Below are 16,362 nucleotides of genomic sequence, written 5' to 3' on the forward strand. Positions count from 1 at the left end.
CCCCACAGAGGCCCGCCCTGCCCGGGACTCACAGCTGGATCTTCCCCTGTTCAAACTGCTTCAGGATCCTCCTCCTCTGGCCAGGCCCATAGCGCGAGGAGAACTCAGCCACGTCCACACCCCCAAAAGCCCGCACCAGCAAGAAGAGCCTAGGCAGAGAGAAGGCTGCAGCCACGTGATGCTGGGACCAGAGGCTGCCTCTGCCATCCCCGCCCAGCTGGGGCCTCACCTGTGGGAGTTCTCTCGGGAGTTAGTGAAGCAGAGAACCCTCGAGAAGCCCATCTCCAGGACCAGGTGCAGGACAACCAGCGGCTTAGAGCTGAGGCTGCAGGGCACGTAGTGGTGCTACAGGGACAGCAGGGGGTGGGGATGGAGGTGGGGGCTGGTTAGGGGCCCCAGGCTCCTGGCACAACCCTCTGCCCAGCCGGTATCCCACTCACCCTGAGCCCAGCAGGGAAGGCGTACTTCCCCGAGTCCCCGTCCCCATCTGTATCTTCCAGGCCCCTGTGTGCCAGCCCTGTGGAGAAAAGCCGGGGCTGATGGAGGCCCAGCTGCTGCAGCTTTTCGGGGTTCTGGGTCAGAGTAGCCGAGAAGAGCAGCTTCTGCAGGGGCATCTGGGGACAGCAGGTACTGGAAGAGAAGGGGGTGTTGCTGGCACCGTGTCAGCGGCTGCCTCGAGACTCCAGGGAACGGATTCTTCACACTACCCGCTGTAGAGACCACCGTGGACCAGGGGCAAGGTGAGTCCAGCTCACAGGACAGAACGATGCGGTTCTGTGCACCAGAGCTCAAGCCAGCCTTGTCTCTCGGCACTAAGAAAAGAGAGCTATACGCAGAGGCCTCTGCTCAGGGGAGGCCAGCACCTGGGCGTGCTGCTGGATACCTGGCGGCTGTCACAGCCTGGGCCTGTCTTCGCTGGAGCAAGGCACAGGGGTCCGCGGGGTCCTCACTGTGGAAGGCAGCCGCCACCACCCGTGGCAGCCAGGACTGATGCATGCTGTCAATCATCCGGTCAGCCTCGTCGATGACCTACGGGAGGCAGGGAGCCCGGGACTGGGTGGCGCGGCCCTGAGCTCAAAGCCCAGGCCCCTGGGGTGGGGACTTACCAGGAAGCGGAGCTGCTGGAGGTTGAATCCTGGGGTCTGGTCGATGTGGTCCACCAGGCGGCCGGGGGTGGCTACCACGATGTCAGCCAAGCAGCGGTACCCATCAGCGCTACAGACCAAAGAGCGGCTCGAGAGAAGGAAGCTTTCTCAAGGGCTTCTGGACAGCAAGACGCTGCCTCACCCCATAGTCCCGACTCCACCCCGCGTGGGAAGGGGGCAGACGGGAGCTCCTCCTCTCCACGGTTAAACTTGGCGGCCCCTCCTCTGCTCCTGTGGTGCCTTAGGCCACCGGCAGGCCTGAGCAAAGACACCCTGAAAACCCCACACCCTGACACAACCTACGTTTTCTGGACGAGGCTCTCCTGCTCCTTGGCCAGAGACTTCTGTCCCGTAATCAGGCAGACTCTCAGAGGTGTGGCATCTGTGTAGATGTTGAAAACTTTGCTCACCTGCAGGAGAAGTCTGTCACCGGCCTGGAGATGGCTGGTGTTCCCCCACTGCAGCAAAAAGGACCCCAGATCTAGTCTGGGTCACCCAGGGGCTGACTGCTGTGCACTCAGCAAGGAAGGAGAGGCCAGCGGTGCCACACTCCAGGTCTAGGGTCCGCGTACCTGCTGGGCCAGCTCCTTGGTGGGCAGCACGACCAGGGCACGGATATGGCAGACCACTCTTGACAGCAGGGCCTGAGGAGGAAGGGGCTCCTGCGTCAGCAAGGCTATTACCTGCTCTCTGCACACCCGCTATAGAGGAAGGGGACCCTCACACAGACCTGCACCACAGGGATGACGAAGGCCAGTGTCTTCCCACTGCCTGTCGGAGCAGAAACACAGAGGTCGCTAGGCCGGTAGCCGCCTCTGCCCACCAGAAACCCACAGGCCGCGCTCTCCAGGAGGGCGGGAATCACAGCTGCCTGGACTGGACGAAGAAAGGCGAGAGAGAAGTCATGTTTACGCCTGGGCCTGCTGCTTCCCTGCCTGTGACCTCTGGGCTGGGCAGCCGTGCTGGAGGCCTGGGAACCACTCCCCCGAGGAATGGCACCAGGGCCCAGAGGAACACCAGCCTCAGGAGACCCAAGTGGGAACCATGAGCTTGAGGGTGCTGAGACCACACTTGGCACCGATGTGGCAGGGACGCCTGACCCTGGCCACTCACAGCCTTTTGTGTGGGTGCCCAGGGAGGTGTTCTCTCAGCTGCCTGCCCGGGGCTGGGGCACCTGGAAAGTAGGACGAGATGCCATGTGCCCGCAGCTGCTTCTGCAGGTCAGGGTGGACCTCAGGGATGTCCTCGATAGGAACCAGGTCTTCGTTGACGTTCTTTCTGACACAGCTGGGCTCAGCCAGCCACCTTGGCAGGAAAGGCTGGACCTGCCATCAAAAAGAGAGGCCAGGTGAGCACCTTCCAGGCTCTCACGCAGAACCAGCCCAGGGTGGCAGAGGCTGGGCGAGGGAGGCTGGGAAAACCTCTTCTGTAGTCTCTAGCTCCTCCTCAGCCCCAGGATGCGCTTCCCATGCAGCCTTCACAGAAGTTAAACAGCAAAAGTAGACGCCACTTGCTGAGCAAACTCACCGTAGTTTCCCATCAACCCACAGTGGCACCCACCCTCCCGCACCCAGGAGGCCCTGTGACCTGGCGCTCGCCTGCCCCAGCCACGCCGGCGTCCCTGCCTCGAGGCCTCTGCCTGGCATCCCCAACCCTCAACTTTGACCTGGCTTCAAGTTTTCGCATCCCAGCTCAAAGAAAACCTTCTCCATCTGCCCTACCTAAGGTGCCCAAGCACTCTGCCAAACTTCTCGTTTTCTTCACCTGCCTCGCCAGAGATCTCTACCGAAAACCACCCGTGCTAAGCAAAAACACCAACGGCCAGGGGCTTGCGGAATGGCCTCTGACTAGCTCCCGACGCGGTGATCGCACAGCAGGAGACCCCCCCCACCGCACGTTCACGCAAAGCACATCCTGCAGGAGAACTAGCGCGGCGGGAGGGCAGGGGCAAGCCTAGCAGAAAAAACGGGAACTCCGCACGTGCAGGATCCAGACCCCTAGGGGATGAAACTGCAGGCCTGGCAGCGAGGCGCCTCTGTGACCCAGGAGCATTCGCTCAACGATGCCTTCCGGGGCGACCGCCACACTTAAGAATCTGCGCAGCCTTCCCTCCCACGCCGACCACCCTTCCGACCGCCGCCGCTCACCTTCTGCGCCTTCCTCCTCCCGAACCCCCCCAGCACCAGGCCGGGGACCAGGGGTCCGGCCGCCTCCTCCAGGGCCCGTCCGTCCGGGGCCGCCTCGGCGCTGGCGCTGCGCTCCCCCGGCGCCTCCTCGCTGCTCCCTGAGCTGGGCTCCCCCGGCGCATCCTCGCTGCTTTCTGCAAGGCAGACACCCACCCGCCAGCGCGTCAGCACCGAGTCGCCGGAGCCCTGGAGGGAGCCCGCTCGCCCCCCGACCCACCTGCGCCCGCGTCCTCGCCGTCCGCCTTCCGTCGCTTTCCCTGCCGCGCCTCCGGGCTGCCCGACTCTGCGCCGTTCACCCGCCGCCGACGCCGGGGCCGTCGTCGCCTCCTGGTCGCCGGCTCGGTGGGTGCAGCCGCCTCGGGCGGCGCGGGCTCCCGCTGCTGCTGCCGTTCGCGGGCCCGGCTCTGCAGCCGCTCGAGCAGCGCGCGGGCCCGGCCGTGGGCTCCGGCCTCCGCGCCCTCCGGTCCCCCCGCAGTTGCCGCCTCGGGGCCCTGGTACCGCGCGACGTAGAATAGCGACATGGCCAGCGGCACGCCTGGGACTCGGGCTCGGCGCGCGGCGATGACGTCGGCGGCACGTCTGAGACGGGCTCGGAGCGAAAGATGGGGTTTGGGTACGGCGCGTAGAGATGACGTCAGGCTCTACGCGCAGTGGTGACGTCAGGGAGCGCCGGCGGCTGGGTATCCGCGTTTTCCCGTGTTGGCGGCGGCATGGAGCGGGAGCCGGGCGCTGCGGGCGTTCGCCGGGCGCTGGGCCGCAGGCTGGAGGCGGTACTGGCGAGCCGCAGTGAGGCCAACGCCGTGTTCGACATCCTGGCCGTGCTGCAGGTGGGCCCGCGGCGTCGCAGGGCCGGAGTCGCGGCCCGGGAGCGAGACTTGAATGGGGGGCTGCGGCGGCAGAACCCCAGGAGGTTCAGAGACGGCGTTGGAGGGTCAGGGTGGAAGGCGTGTGGATCACGGGTCGGGGGTGACGGGGCTGGCGTCCCGAAGGGGAAGGGAGCAGGGGTGGGGGGCAGCCGAGGCAGGGGCGAAGGTGACAGATCCCGGCTGGGCACCCTGCCGCCCCCTCTCCTGCAGTCTGAGGACCAGGAGGAGATCCAGGAAGCAGTCCGCACGTGCAGCCGTCTTTTTGGGGCCTTGCTGGAGCGGGGAGAGCTGTTTGTGGGCCAGCTGCCTTCTGAGGAGATGGTCATGACAGGTGAGCCCTGGAGGGCCCCGGGGCTGCTCTTCTCTTTCCGTGGGTTGGAGGGAGGCTTTGTCACCATGGGATGAGCGCCCCCAACCCTGTCACAGACAGTGCAGGCTGGTGGGAGGACACACCAAGCCCCCGCGGACGATGGATGCAGGGGTGACATGGGTACTGTGTAGCTGGGTTTAGGTGAACACTGGACAAGGTACGACTTTTTGTCTGTTTGCTTTGCTCCTCTTTTGTGATTTCGTGTTGGTTGATGTTGACATGGTCACTTAAACTCGGAACTTCCTTTATGTCCGCATCCTGGGGACATCAGGTCTTGGAGTAAAGTGAGGAGATGTGGATCCTGCCCCTGGCAGCTTGCCTGAGGCAGTCCTGGGGTAGGAGCTGCTCTTCCTGTTAGCAGGGCTCAGGGAGCCTGCCGGTCCCAGCACAGGTCTGGGGGCCATAGCGACCTGTTTCCACCTGTGGAGGCTGAGTAGTAGACAGTGGGAGGGTGGAGCCAGGCCTGAGACTTTGGGCGGGGCCCAAGGTGGCATATGTGGGCTGAGCCCCCTAACCTGTCTACAGGGTCCCGGGGAGCCGCACGGAAGTACAAGGTGTGGATGAGACATCGCTATCACAGCTGCGGCAACCGCTTGGGAGAGCTTCTGGGCCACCCGTCCTTTCAGGTCAAGGTGGGTCATTGGGCCGGGCTCATCCGTGTCTGTGCCCTGCACCCCCACTCCCAGGCTGTCCACAGATCAGAGGTCTGGGGCTCCCACAATTGTCCAGGGAAAGCTGCTTCCTTTCTTTGGCTCATGGAAGTGCCACCTTGTGGGGTAACGTGGCTGTCGAGTCCTGTACCGAATATTGCAGAGGCAGAACCCGTGTTCACCTCCAGCGGCATCGACGGGCATCCCTGTTTGCGTAGAGCACACACATCAAGCCTCGGGCCAGTCCACAGATGTGTTTGCTCGGCCCACACTGTGGTCTGCAGCCGTGGGAATGCATGACGAGCTTTTTAAAAGTCTATGTTGAGAAATAACTGACGCACAGTTTACCATTTAAAATTGACAAGTTAGCGTTTGTTACTGTGTTGACAGTTGTGCAGTGGTTACCACTATTCCAGAACGTCGTCTTCGCCCCAAAAAGAAATCCTGTACCAGTTAACATCACTGCCATGTCCCACCCCATTCCACACCAACCCCCCGGCACCCACTCATGTAGTTTCTGGGTCAGTGGGTTTGCTTTCTCTAGACGCTCGTCATAAGGGGGATCATGTGGTATGTGGCTTCTACTCATCAGCGTGTCTGAGGCTGGTTCCTTCCTGCGGCTGAGCGGCGTCCCGTCGTGCAGCACGCGCCAGTCAGCTGCTCGTGTGTTGCTGGGCATTTGGGTCGTTTCCACCTGTGGCTGTTAAGAACAGTGGACTGTGAACGTTCATGTACACACTTTTGTGTGAACATGTTTGTTTTGCTTGAATGTGCCTCAGCAGTGGAATTACAGGGCCACACGGCAGTTCTGTGTCTAACGTTCTGAGGAACTGCAAGACTGTTTTCCACAGCAGCTGCGCCATCTTACACTCCCGCTGGCAGAGTATGAGCGTCCCAGAGTATGAGCGTTCCACACTCCACGTCTTTGCCGACGCATCTGTCTCTAGTTATAGTCGAGTTGCAGACTTCTAAAAGCTGGGGAGATGCCACATGAAAATAACCAGCGTCCCGCTTCTCACAAAGAAATAATCAGTTCTGTCAACACTGGGGTCTAAGTTTGTTCATGGCTGTGATTGGCTGGAGGGAGAGTCAGGGACAGCTCTGAGACAGGCGCCTGCTCCTGTCGTCCCACACGTGGCTCTTTTGCTTTGTGGTATCATCTGCCTGGGCCCTGAAAGTACTGAGTTTGCCACCCTGAGATGAGAGCTTCTGAGCCTGGATCTGAGTTGGGCAGCAGGCTGGCGTCACACCTGTGTTTTCACAGCTGTGCCCAAGGGTTATGGTGGCATTCCTGTGATACGGGTGATGAGAGAGCAGTCAGGTGGACATAAAGCAGACCTGGGCTGTGTGCCTTTCCCCGGCCAGACTCTCTTGTGAGCACCGGATCTCTTTAACTCAAGATCTTGTCATGCCCGTGCGTGGGTGGGACATGGAAGCCCGGAGTGCCATCTGGTGGCGTGTGGAACAGGAGAAGGCCACGACGCCCTTTTCTCAGCTCTGGGCCTGGTTGTGAGGGGCTTCCTGACTGGGCTGAGCTCTGGGCCCATCTGTGGGGTGAGGGCATCACAGCCACCCTGCACTGCCCCCTTCCCAGGAGCTGGCCCTCAGTGCACTCATGAAGTTCGTGCAGCTGGAAGGAGCACATCCCCTGGAGAAGCCCAAGTGGGAGGGCAACTACCTGTTTCCCCGAGAGCTCTTCAAGGTGAGGGCCTTGCTGGGGAGTCCCAGGGGGCCTGGCTGGCTGGCCAGAGCCCAGGGTGGCCCTGTAGTGGGGGCGGGGCCTGCTGAGCTGAGCCTGGCTGTTGGCTGGAACCCTCCTGCGGCTCCTGTGCGTGTGGGGTGCCTCTCATGGCCCACCCAACCAGGAGGAGTCTGAGTAGGGGGGCTTGGTGGGGCGGGGCTGCCTGCCTGGGCCATGCTGGCCTGTGCTGGGCCAGGCAGGCTGCTCACTGGTCCTTGCCCCCAGTTGGTGGTGGGAGGCCTGCTTTCTCCTGAGGAGGACCAGAGCCTGCTCCTGTCCCAGTTCCGGGAGTACCTGGACTACGACGACACCCGCTACCACACCATGCAGGCGGCCGTGGAGGCCGTGGCCCGGGTCACTGGCCAGCACCCCGAGGTGAGTGACGGGGCCTGTCAGCGCATCATGCTGGTGCCTCCCGGGAAGGCAGGGGCCGGGGGGTGGCATCCAGGCGCTCAGGCACTCAGGTCCAGCTCCGCAGGTGCCCCCGGCCTTCTGGAACAACACCTTCACGCTGCTGTCTGCCGTGAGCCTGCCCCGCCAGGAGCCCACCGTCTCCAGCTTCTATGTGAAGCGCACGGGTGAGGGTACTGAGGGCCAGGGGCGGACAGGGCTGGGCCTTGGTCTGCCTCCCCCGCGGGTCAGGTGACCTTTGTCCTCACTTTCCCTGCAGAGCTGTGGGACACCTGGAAGGTTGCTCATCTGAAGGTGAGTGGCCTCTGGACAGCCGGGCACCCTCCCGTGCTTGCAGGGTGCGGGTGGGGTGTGTGTGAGACCCCGTGCAGGCTGCCGCCTTCCTCACAAGAGGAAACTCCCAGGGTACAGGTGGCAGCTCGCATGGCCACCGGGTCACTCAAAGAAGTGTGGGAGGTGGCAAAGCCTGTGAACTCGGGGCCCTCCTTTGGGTCAGAGGCCACCACCGCCTCTCAGAGTCTGAAGCCTCTGGTGCCATCCTTGGGCCCCGCAGGCTGTGTTGGGCACAGCCCCCTCTTGGTCCTTGTCTTGCCACGGCTTCTTTCCTGGCTGTTCTGAGACCCCAGCCTTGAGGGCCAGGTGCTCCTGACTTGAATGGTGACAGGAAGAGGGAGGGCGGGGTCAGAAGAGTGGAGAGCAGGCTTGCGTTGGCTCAGGGCTGGGCTTCACTGTGCCCTGGCAGCTGCTTGGGCTCTGGGTCTGGGGTCGGGAGGGCAGCAAGTACAGTCTGGACCCTGTTGCAGGAACACAGGAAAGCTTTCCAGACTATGTGGCTCAGCTTCCTCAAGCACAAGGTAGGGGCCAGGCTGGTTGGTGAGGGCGGGGGCAGCACCCGGGTCTCCCCAAGGGCGGAGGCCTCACCCTGACCTGCCGGCCCTCGCCCAGCTGCCCCTCAGCCTCTACAAGAAGGTGCTGCTGATCGCGCACGACACCATCCTGCCGCAGCTGGCCCAGCCCACGCTCATGATCGACTTCCTCACCCGCGCTTGTGACCTCGGTGAGTGCGGCCGCCTGGTTCACCCCACACCCCAACCCCCCTCGGTGAGTGTGGCCGCCTCACCCCCACGCCGCCACCTCCCTCACGCCGGGAGCAGCGCCTCCCATACCCCCACCCCCTAACCCCCACCCCGCAGCACCTCTTCCCCAACCCTGCAGCCTCCACCCCCCGCTCCCCTGCCCTGCATGTGGTCTCCAGCTTTGTGTCCGTGGGCGCTGTGGGAGGGGACAACAGGGGCAGGGCCACACTCCACAACTTACTCTCAGCGTGGGCAGGGAGTGGGGTGGGGTGGGAGCGAGGTCACTGCAGCTCCGGCGTGTGTCTGTCCGTCTGCAGGTGGGGCCCTCAGTCTCTTGGCCTTGAACGGGCTGTTCATCTTGATTCACAAGCACAACCTGTGAGTGTCTCCAGGGGTGCAGGTCTTCCCCGTCCGCCCAGCCCTGGTTACCTGTCCCCTTCCCACCCTGCCCCGCGGGGTCCCCGCTCTCCTCACAGGCCGTGGCATTGGAGCCCCTGGGCGGGAGGAAGGGGTGCCGAGTGAGACCCTGGCCTTGGAGGCCTCAGTTCCCGGGCCCTGCTCCATCCACTGCTCCTTCCCCGCCGGCCCACAGGGAGTACCCCGACTTCTACCGGAAGCTCTACGGCCTCCTGGAGCCTTCCGTCTTTCACGTCAAGTACCGGGCCCGTTTCTTCCACCTGGCCGACCTCTTCCTGTCCTCTTCGTGAGTACCACGGCACCTGGCTCTGCCTGCTCTGTGCTTCTGCAGCCTGGGGCCAGGGGAGGGTGGCGGGGGCTGGCGGTCCAGGCCCTGTCTCACAACCACTGCCCTGCGCAGCCACCTCCCTGCCTACTTGGTGGCCGCCTTCGCCAAGCGCCTGGCCCGCCTGGCCCTGACGGCTCCCCCTGAGGCCCTGCTCATGGTCCTGCCTTTCATCTGTAACCTGCTGCGCCGGCACCCCGCCTGCCGGGTCCTCGTGCACCGCCCACACGGCCCTGGTGAGTCACGGGGCTCTCGGAGGCCGGGCCGGACCTGTGGCAGGGGTCCCGGTGCCCTGGAGAGGCGGACAGCAAATGAGGGTCCGCATCTCATTCCTAGAGCTGGACGCCGACCCCTACGACCCCGGAGAGAAGGACCCAGCCCAGAGCCGGGCCTTGGAGAGCTCCCTGTGGGAGCTTCAGGTGAGGGTGCGGCTGCCACGCCCTGGGCCTCCCGAGCCATCCTTTGGCCCCTCAGAAAGCCCAGCTCCCCATGCCACCTCCCGCATAGCCTCGTGCTGCATCCCCCATTGGCCACCAGGGTTTGTGGGTGCTTGGTGCTTGGTCTTCTTCCATGGCTCTGCCCCCACCCCACCCACTCTGGTTAGGAGCATAGGGAGGTGGTGGCTGGGGGCACAGGGCAGGGGCCTGGGGCAACTGCCCCTTGACGGCCCTGCTGCCCCAGGCCCTCCAGCACCACTACCATCCTGAGGTGTCCAAAGCCGCCAGCGTCATCAACCAGGCCCTGTCCGTGCCCGAGGTCAGCATCGCGCCGCTGCTGGAGCTCACAGCCTATGAGGTATGGGACTGGGGCCGGGGTGCAAGGGCCTGGGCCCCAGGACGCTGAGCCAAGCCTGAGAGCCACCGTCCTTTGTCCTTTGCAGATCTTTGAGCGGGACCTGAAGAAGAAGGGGTTTGAGCCAGTGCCGCTGGAGTTTATCCCAGCCCAGGGTCTGCTGGGACGGCCGGGCGAACTTTGTGCCCAGCACTTCACACTCAGCTGACACTGGCCCACCGGTGAATAAATGATTTTGCAGGAGAGCGGCTCGGAGTGTGGACAGGGGCGGCTAGATGCCTCTGCCAGGCCGAGGGCCTCACATCCACCTGAGCCCACCAGGCACATGGCAAAGCGAGGCCCCTGCCTCCTCCACAGCCTGGGACGGCATGGTGGGGTACCTGAGGCGTGGTCTTTCCCAGGGCCTGTGGCCCACCAGTGTCACAGGTCACCCAGCCTCCCTCCCTCCCCGGGCCCCAGTGACCTCACTGTTGCAGAGCTCGGGGCCTCTGCTGGTTACACTCCAGACACCTGGGAGGGAGCTGGGTCAGTTGTGGCAGGAAGTGTGTGTGGTGGTATGTACAGGTATGATGTGTGTGGGAGTGGGGGGGGGGGTTGGTATGAGGGGGGGGTCTGAGTGACGGGGGGGACTTTGGTTGTGAGTAGGGGGTGTTTGTGTGAATGGGGGGGTTGGTGTCAGTGGGGGATGACGTGAGTCGGGGGTTCCCACCCTGACTGTGTCCTGCTGATCCCGCCTTTGTTCCGGGAGTCCCGTGAGGCCCCGGCTGTATGCTGTGTAGAGTTACAGGCAGTGCCTGGGCCCCTCTGGAGTTTTCCCGCCGTGGGAGGCCCTGGTCCAGCTGCAGCACAGCCTTGTTATTGGGGTGTTTATATTCAGGGGACCCAATTTGTACCAAACAAACCAGGTTTTCTGTCTACACGGGGACCCCCAGTTTCCTTTCCACAGTCTGCTTATTCGAGGACAGAGAGTGGCACAGGGCACGGGAACGGAGCTTGGTGGGCGTGGGCGTGGCTGGGGAGGGGGCACCCTGCTGGTGCAGCATTGGCTGGGAACCCTCCGTGTGCCCAGTGGGGGTTTGGGGAGCACAGTGATGTGGAGATGGTGCCCTTGCTCCCAGCATCCCCTGGCTGCTTCCCTCTGCCCCAGCGGGCTCCTCAAGTGAACCGGCTCCTGCCCCAGGGGCTTCGCACCAGCCGCAGCTGTGGCCTCTGCTGCATTTCCCTGCGTTGCCCTGGTTTGAACACCCCTTCCCCACCCCCGGGAGGCCTTCCCTGGTACCCTGTGTGTAGTCGTCCTGCACGGGGACCCCTCCCCCACTCTTCACAGACTGTCCTGCCCGAGCCCCTCAGCACTCAGGCTACAGCACGGCAGACAGGGCCCAGCCTCTTGCTGTGCCCTGGGCAGCCTGTTGCACCCGGTATGCTCCCCTCCCCACCCTCCCAGGGCTCCTGGGGCCGGGCTGGGCCATAGGCACTGGTGTCCTGAGACTGTGCGGCCACCAGAGGCCGCTGCAGCCTTGCCTGGGCCTGTGGCGCTCCCCAAGCTGCCCTGCCAGGTTCACCTTGCCAGGCTCTGCAGCCTTTCCCACTTGGACTCGGCCAGGGCCTGCCTCCTGACATCACGGAGGGTTTGTGCTGGGCTGTTAGGCCCATCTCGGATGACGGACGAGGCCAGGAAGAGAGCCGGCTGCAGGAGTGAAAGCGCCTCGCTGGAGGCCCACTCCAGGCTCTCTGCTGTGGGCTGAGCTGGGGCCCCCAGAAGATACACTGAAGTCCTAGCCCGCAGGGCCTCGGAGTGGGATGTCATCCGGAGATGGGGTCGTTACAGAGGTCATTACAGAGGTCATCGAGGCCCGGATCCTGTACGGTGGGGTCCGTGTAGCTGGGGGACAACCTGGACACAGGCCAGAGGAGGGAGAGCATTGTGGGAAGGGGATAGGAGATGGTGGCGTCTGCAGGCTAAGGAGAGCCAGGAGGAACCTTTGCTGCCAACACCAGGACCTGGGACTTCAGCCTCTAGAACGGGGCACGATGTCGCTCTCCAGGCCGCCCGGTCTGTGCTTGTTGACGGGAGCCTGAGCTGACAGATGAACTGAGCTGAGGTTCCCAGACTGTCACCCCGACTGTCCACAACCCAGCTGTGACGTACCCGTCCTCCGGGCTCCCCGCAGGCTCTCCGGTCACCACAGGTGTGTTCTGCTGGTGGTGACAAGTCACACGGCTTCAGTGGAAGGGACTCCGCTGGGGGGCCACAGCTAACCTCAGGCACAACTAGGCCTTCACCCAGAGTCACCCACAGCCGGGCTCTGCACCTCAGCTCCGAGGTGGCACCACAGATCCTGCTCTTGAAGGAGGAGGTGTCAGCCTGGCTCTGCCTGGCCTCACTGCTGTGCAGAGCACCCCAAGGATGGATGGGAACTGGGAGATGTAGGGACTGGCAGGAGGCTGGATCCCCACACTGATCTTTGCAGGGGCCAGGCAGGTGACGGGTGGCATGGGCCGGGCCGGGTGTGGGGGAGCGGGGGGACAGAAGCCAGGCCTGCTGAACGGGAGCAGGTGTGTGGGGGCTCCAGGGCACGGGGGAGGCTCTGGCCCAGACCTTCTGGCCACCTTGTGTCCTTGGCCTGCTAGTCTGTGGCGTTCCTGACCTTGGTGCGCCCAGGCCTGTCCAGGAGGGCTGTCGTGTTGGCTGACCCAGCCGACCATCTGCAGACGGAGCCCTGCAGGGCCGAGTGGAGCTGAGTGGCCCTGGAGGAGCCAGGCCAGGGCCTCTGGGCTCACCTGCTGGGCGACGCTCTGTGGAGAATTGAGGAGGCTCCAAAAGGGGCCTGAGTGGCCAGGACAACCTCTGACTCGAGGGTCAGAGGCTGGAGGGCCAGGCTGGCTGTGAGGTTCCTGCCCCTGCTGGTTAGAGCTCAGACTGTGGCAGTTCTGGGACCACCCCAGACTCAACTGAATGTGCACGTCTGGGCACAGCGGGTCTGGGCTGCGACCTGCATGTCCGGGAGCTCCCGGGTGCTTGTCACTGCTGACCCAGGCTGGGCTGTCGCCAGTGTCCTCCCCGGCGGCGCCCTGTGCTCCCCTCCCCCACTCTGCCCCAGGCCTTCTGTGCCCTGCTTCTGCGAAGCAAACTAACAGCAGCCCCGGCCTGGGCCTTTGCCCCGTGCCCTCCACCCAGCGCAGCACCTCCCAGACGGCGGCTCCCTGCGCCTTCCCCTCCCTCCGGTCTGGGCTCGGTGGAGGGCAGCTGCTGGCTTCCATTAGAGGGTCTTGCAGGATGGTGATCGTGAATATTTAGCAACAAGTCGGGATTGGGCCCCAGAGGCCGGTGGCTTCCGTGCACCCAGCAGGCAGGAGCCCCAGGAGGTGGGGGCGGCCAGGCCACCTCCAGCCTCGTAGCCCTGTAGGCAGCACCGTGCCTCCTAGAGTCCCCTTGGGCAAGGGAGTGAAATAGTGACTTTCCTCTGCATAAACCAACAGCCTTTTCCCTAATTAAAACAGGGCTTCAGTTTTATTTAATTTTTAAATGACAAAGGCAACATGAACCTAACGGTCAACATTCAAATGAAAGCTCAGCGCACAGAGAAGCTATGAGGAGTCCGGCCGTTCCCCCAAACGGCCCTTCCTGTTTGGCCTCAGCCTCAGTTCGAAGCTTTGTTGTGTATCTTTTTTTTTTCTTTTAACGCACAAACTGTTTGAGCTTCAGTATTCTCATCGCAAGGGTATGCAGAATGGGTCACGCCTGAGGCGTGCGAGGGGCAGCAGGCTGTGGGTTCTTGACCACGCCCTCGGGCATCTCCGCCTCCCCTCCCTTCACTGTGTCCAAAATGGAACCTCAGCCCAGCCTTCTCGTCTGCACCAGAGCCGGACTCCCGTTACCCTGGGAAGCACTCGGTCCCCCAGCGCGGAGCCCCCACCTGCCAGCACCACGAATGTGCCACTGGGGACGCCACTGCCTCCTGGCTCGAGTTTGAGCTTTTTAAAACCACTTCAAAAAATTCTGTATAAACAAAAACATTTTAAATGTAAGGATGAGTGCCCCATTGGCAGCATTTGGGGCATACTGAGTTAAGAAACTTAAGGTGAAACTCATTCAGTTCACCGGTTTTTCTTTTCTTTTTGGTGCTGGATGAGGGACAGCCCAGGCGTTTCCTCCCGTTTGCCCTGGGTGGCCCCTGTGGTGACGAGTCACTCTGCCTCCTGCTCCTGCAGCTGGCACCCCCCATGGTCCTGGTTCCAAAGACCACCTGGTCCCTGGGCTGAGGACGCCGCTGCCGCCTCGCCTTCCCCTCCCCAGATGAAATCCCTAGCCCAGCCTCGAGGCCTAACCCGACTGGAACGCCCGAGGCCTCCCTTCCCCACACCATCCGGCCTCCCACAGTGCAGATAACAGGCCCGGACCGCGGGGACCCTAAGCTGACGGAGATTCTGTTTTTCCCTCCACAGGCACAGAGCACCTGGAAGGACGCGTCCCTCCCTGCTGGTGGGTGTGCCCGGGGCCTACATCCACGTGCTTCCAGCCGGCTCATTCCTCAGAGTCAGCCGGGTTTGGATTCTGTCGTCGGGGGGGCTCTGTGTCCGGCAACTTCCATGTACCCGTCTTCGGTCGTCCGCTCCCTGTGTTCCCCGCGGGAGCCGGGCACGAACAGAGACCTCCTTCACCGCCCGAGGTCCCCTCTCCCTGGCTGGCAGCCCCCATCCCTGAGAGCACGGGCACGTCCATCCCCTGTGCTGTGGAGTTGCGCGTGCCCTCCGAGATCCAGGTGCTGCCCACCGGGCGGTGTTAGGAGTGCCTTGTCCTCAAGGGCGCCATCCTTATTAATGGGATTCAGGCCTTTGTAAAAGTGGTTTCTTCACTTGGTGCTGAGCCAGCGGCTCTCTGGCCTTTGGCCTCCCGCCAGGTTGGGCGCAGTCAGGAGGCCCTTGCTAGAGGCTGGTGCCTCTTCCCGGCCTGCAGAAGCGGAGAGAAGACAGTGGCACTTCGTAGAAGTTACCTGCTCTCGGTAACCTGTAACGGTGGTGCAGACGGACTGAGACACCTTCGGTTCCAGAATCTTAGAGAAATTCCAGGGCCCTTCAATCACCTGTGAGGTCAATGCTCAGCCAGCACCTGTGTGTCCCCGGCAGGTCCCCTTCCAGGTCCTCGCTGCGCACGGAGAACAGCGCCGCACAAATGGCGTCTCTCTCCCCTGTACTTCCCCCGCTCCCTCACTGTCTCCGTCTCTCCCTCTCCTCCTGACCCTGATTCTGGGTCTCCCTCCAGGAAATGAGCGTGGCTGCCCGACAATCAAGTCACAGCTACATCCGTAATGAGGGACGTTTGACGAGCTGTGGAGGGCGCGTTCCGGTAATAAAGGACGCTGGAGCTTTTAACTGGCATTTAGGAAATCGGCTGCGGAGAATCAGCTGTCAGCCCGTGTGTTTCGTGAGCATCAGTCGTGCTGGGAGCTGTGGCGAAGGGCCGGCCGTAAGTGATTCCTGCTCGACAATGAGGAGCGCGTCCATTCCCTGGGGTGCCTGGGTCTCCCCCACTGGGGCCAGCAGCCCATGGTGGAGGCCATGCCGGTCTCCAACAGCACGGGCTCCGCTCCTGGCTGGGAGGGTGGCACGGCCCCAGGCCGCAGTTGTCCCATCTACAGAGTGTGCCGCCAGGGGCTGTGTCTGCTCAGAAAATGACTTCGGAACGTGGTGGTGTGGAACTGCAGCGGCACTGATTTTGCTCGTGAATCTGCCGTGTGGACTTGGTGGGGACGGCTTGCCTCTGCTCCAGGTGGCAGGAGGTAGAGTTGGGTGTTGGGGAGTGGGGTCATTAGAGCTCACCACACGCCATGACACACACCACTACACAGACACATCAGTACACGCACACACCACTACACACACACACCCGCAGCCTTCACAGGGTGGGGTTCACCCCATGTCCCCATCCTGGCCCCCAGCACTGGCGAGTGGACTTCCTTTGGAAATAGGGTCTTTGCGGATGTAATTAAAGAACCAGTTGAGATCATCCTGCGTTCAGGCTGGGCCCTCAATCCAGTGGCTGGTGTCCTAGTCAGAGGCGTGAAGAGGAAGGCAGAGGCCGGAACGATGCATCGGCTCTGAGGGTGCAGTAGGGGTCTCTGGGAGCTGGAAAAGGCAGGAACCGGTCCTCCCTGAGTTTCTGAGTTCCCCGGCTGCCCACACCTGCCCACTCAGCTCCTCCCCACTCAGCTCCTCCCCACTCAGCTCCTCCCCACTCAGCTCCTCCCCACTCAGCTCCTCCCCACTCAGCTCCTCCTCATTCAGCTCCTCCTCCCTCAGCTCCTCCACACTCTCCACACTCAGCTCCTCCCCACTCAGCTCCTCCTCACTCAGCTCCTCCTCCCTCAGATCCTCCCCCCTCA

General features: G+C 63.0%; 2 protein-coding genes across 3 annotated transcripts in view; one reads left to right on the forward strand and one right to left on the reverse strand.

Moving 5' to 3' along the window:
* Positions 1 to 3,914, reverse strand: part of DDX51 (DEAD-box helicase 51) — a 5,336-nt gene extending 1,422 nt beyond the window's left edge. The window contains exons 1-11 of one of the 2 annotated variants that reach the window (XM_023196857.3): positions 3,549 to 3,914; positions 3,293 to 3,465; positions 2,320 to 2,470; positions 1,876 to 1,916; positions 1,718 to 1,789; positions 1,449 to 1,555; positions 1,107 to 1,215; positions 884 to 1,029; positions 441 to 630; positions 230 to 345; positions 33 to 149 (exon numbers count right to left, since the gene is read on the reverse strand). In XM_023196857.3, the coding sequence (XP_023052625.2) occupies positions 33 to 149; positions 230 to 345; positions 441 to 630; positions 884 to 1,029; positions 1,107 to 1,215; positions 1,449 to 1,555; positions 1,718 to 1,789; positions 1,876 to 1,916; positions 2,320 to 2,470; positions 3,293 to 3,465; positions 3,549 to 3,852 (1,526 nt within the window). In that variant the 5' untranslated portion in view covers positions 3,853 to 3,914. Of the gene's footprint in view, positions 1 to 32; positions 150 to 229; positions 346 to 440; positions 631 to 883; positions 1,030 to 1,106; positions 1,216 to 1,448; positions 1,556 to 1,717; positions 1,790 to 1,875; positions 2,022 to 2,319; positions 2,471 to 3,292; positions 3,466 to 3,548 lie in introns of both variants that reach the window. The other variant, XM_023196856.3, reaches the window with a different exon arrangement.
* Positions 3,915 to 3,986: 72 nt separating this feature from the next.
* On the forward strand, positions 3,987 to 10,224 carry NOC4L (nucleolar complex associated 4 homolog). Its single transcript, XM_023196818.2, has 15 exons — positions 3,987 to 4,158; positions 4,408 to 4,528; positions 5,093 to 5,199; positions 6,812 to 6,919; positions 7,184 to 7,333; positions 7,437 to 7,536; positions 7,629 to 7,663; positions 8,173 to 8,223; positions 8,315 to 8,426; positions 8,763 to 8,823; positions 9,038 to 9,148; positions 9,263 to 9,423; positions 9,524 to 9,606; positions 9,869 to 9,982; positions 10,068 to 10,224. Exons 1-15 carry the CDS (start codon positions 4,042 to 4,044, stop codon positions 10,185 to 10,187), a joined length of 1,551 nt encoding a protein of 516 aa, XP_023052586.1. The 5' UTR covers positions 3,987 to 4,041; the 3' UTR covers positions 10,188 to 10,224.
* Positions 10,225 to 16,362: the final 6,138 nt, after the last annotated feature.

Source organism: Piliocolobus tephrosceles, chromosome 10 (genome assembly GCF_002776525.5).
Source record: "Piliocolobus tephrosceles isolate RC106 chromosome 10, ASM277652v3, whole genome shotgun sequence".
Classification (NCBI taxonomy): Eukaryota; Metazoa; Chordata; class Mammalia; order Primates; family Cercopithecidae; genus Piliocolobus; species Piliocolobus tephrosceles.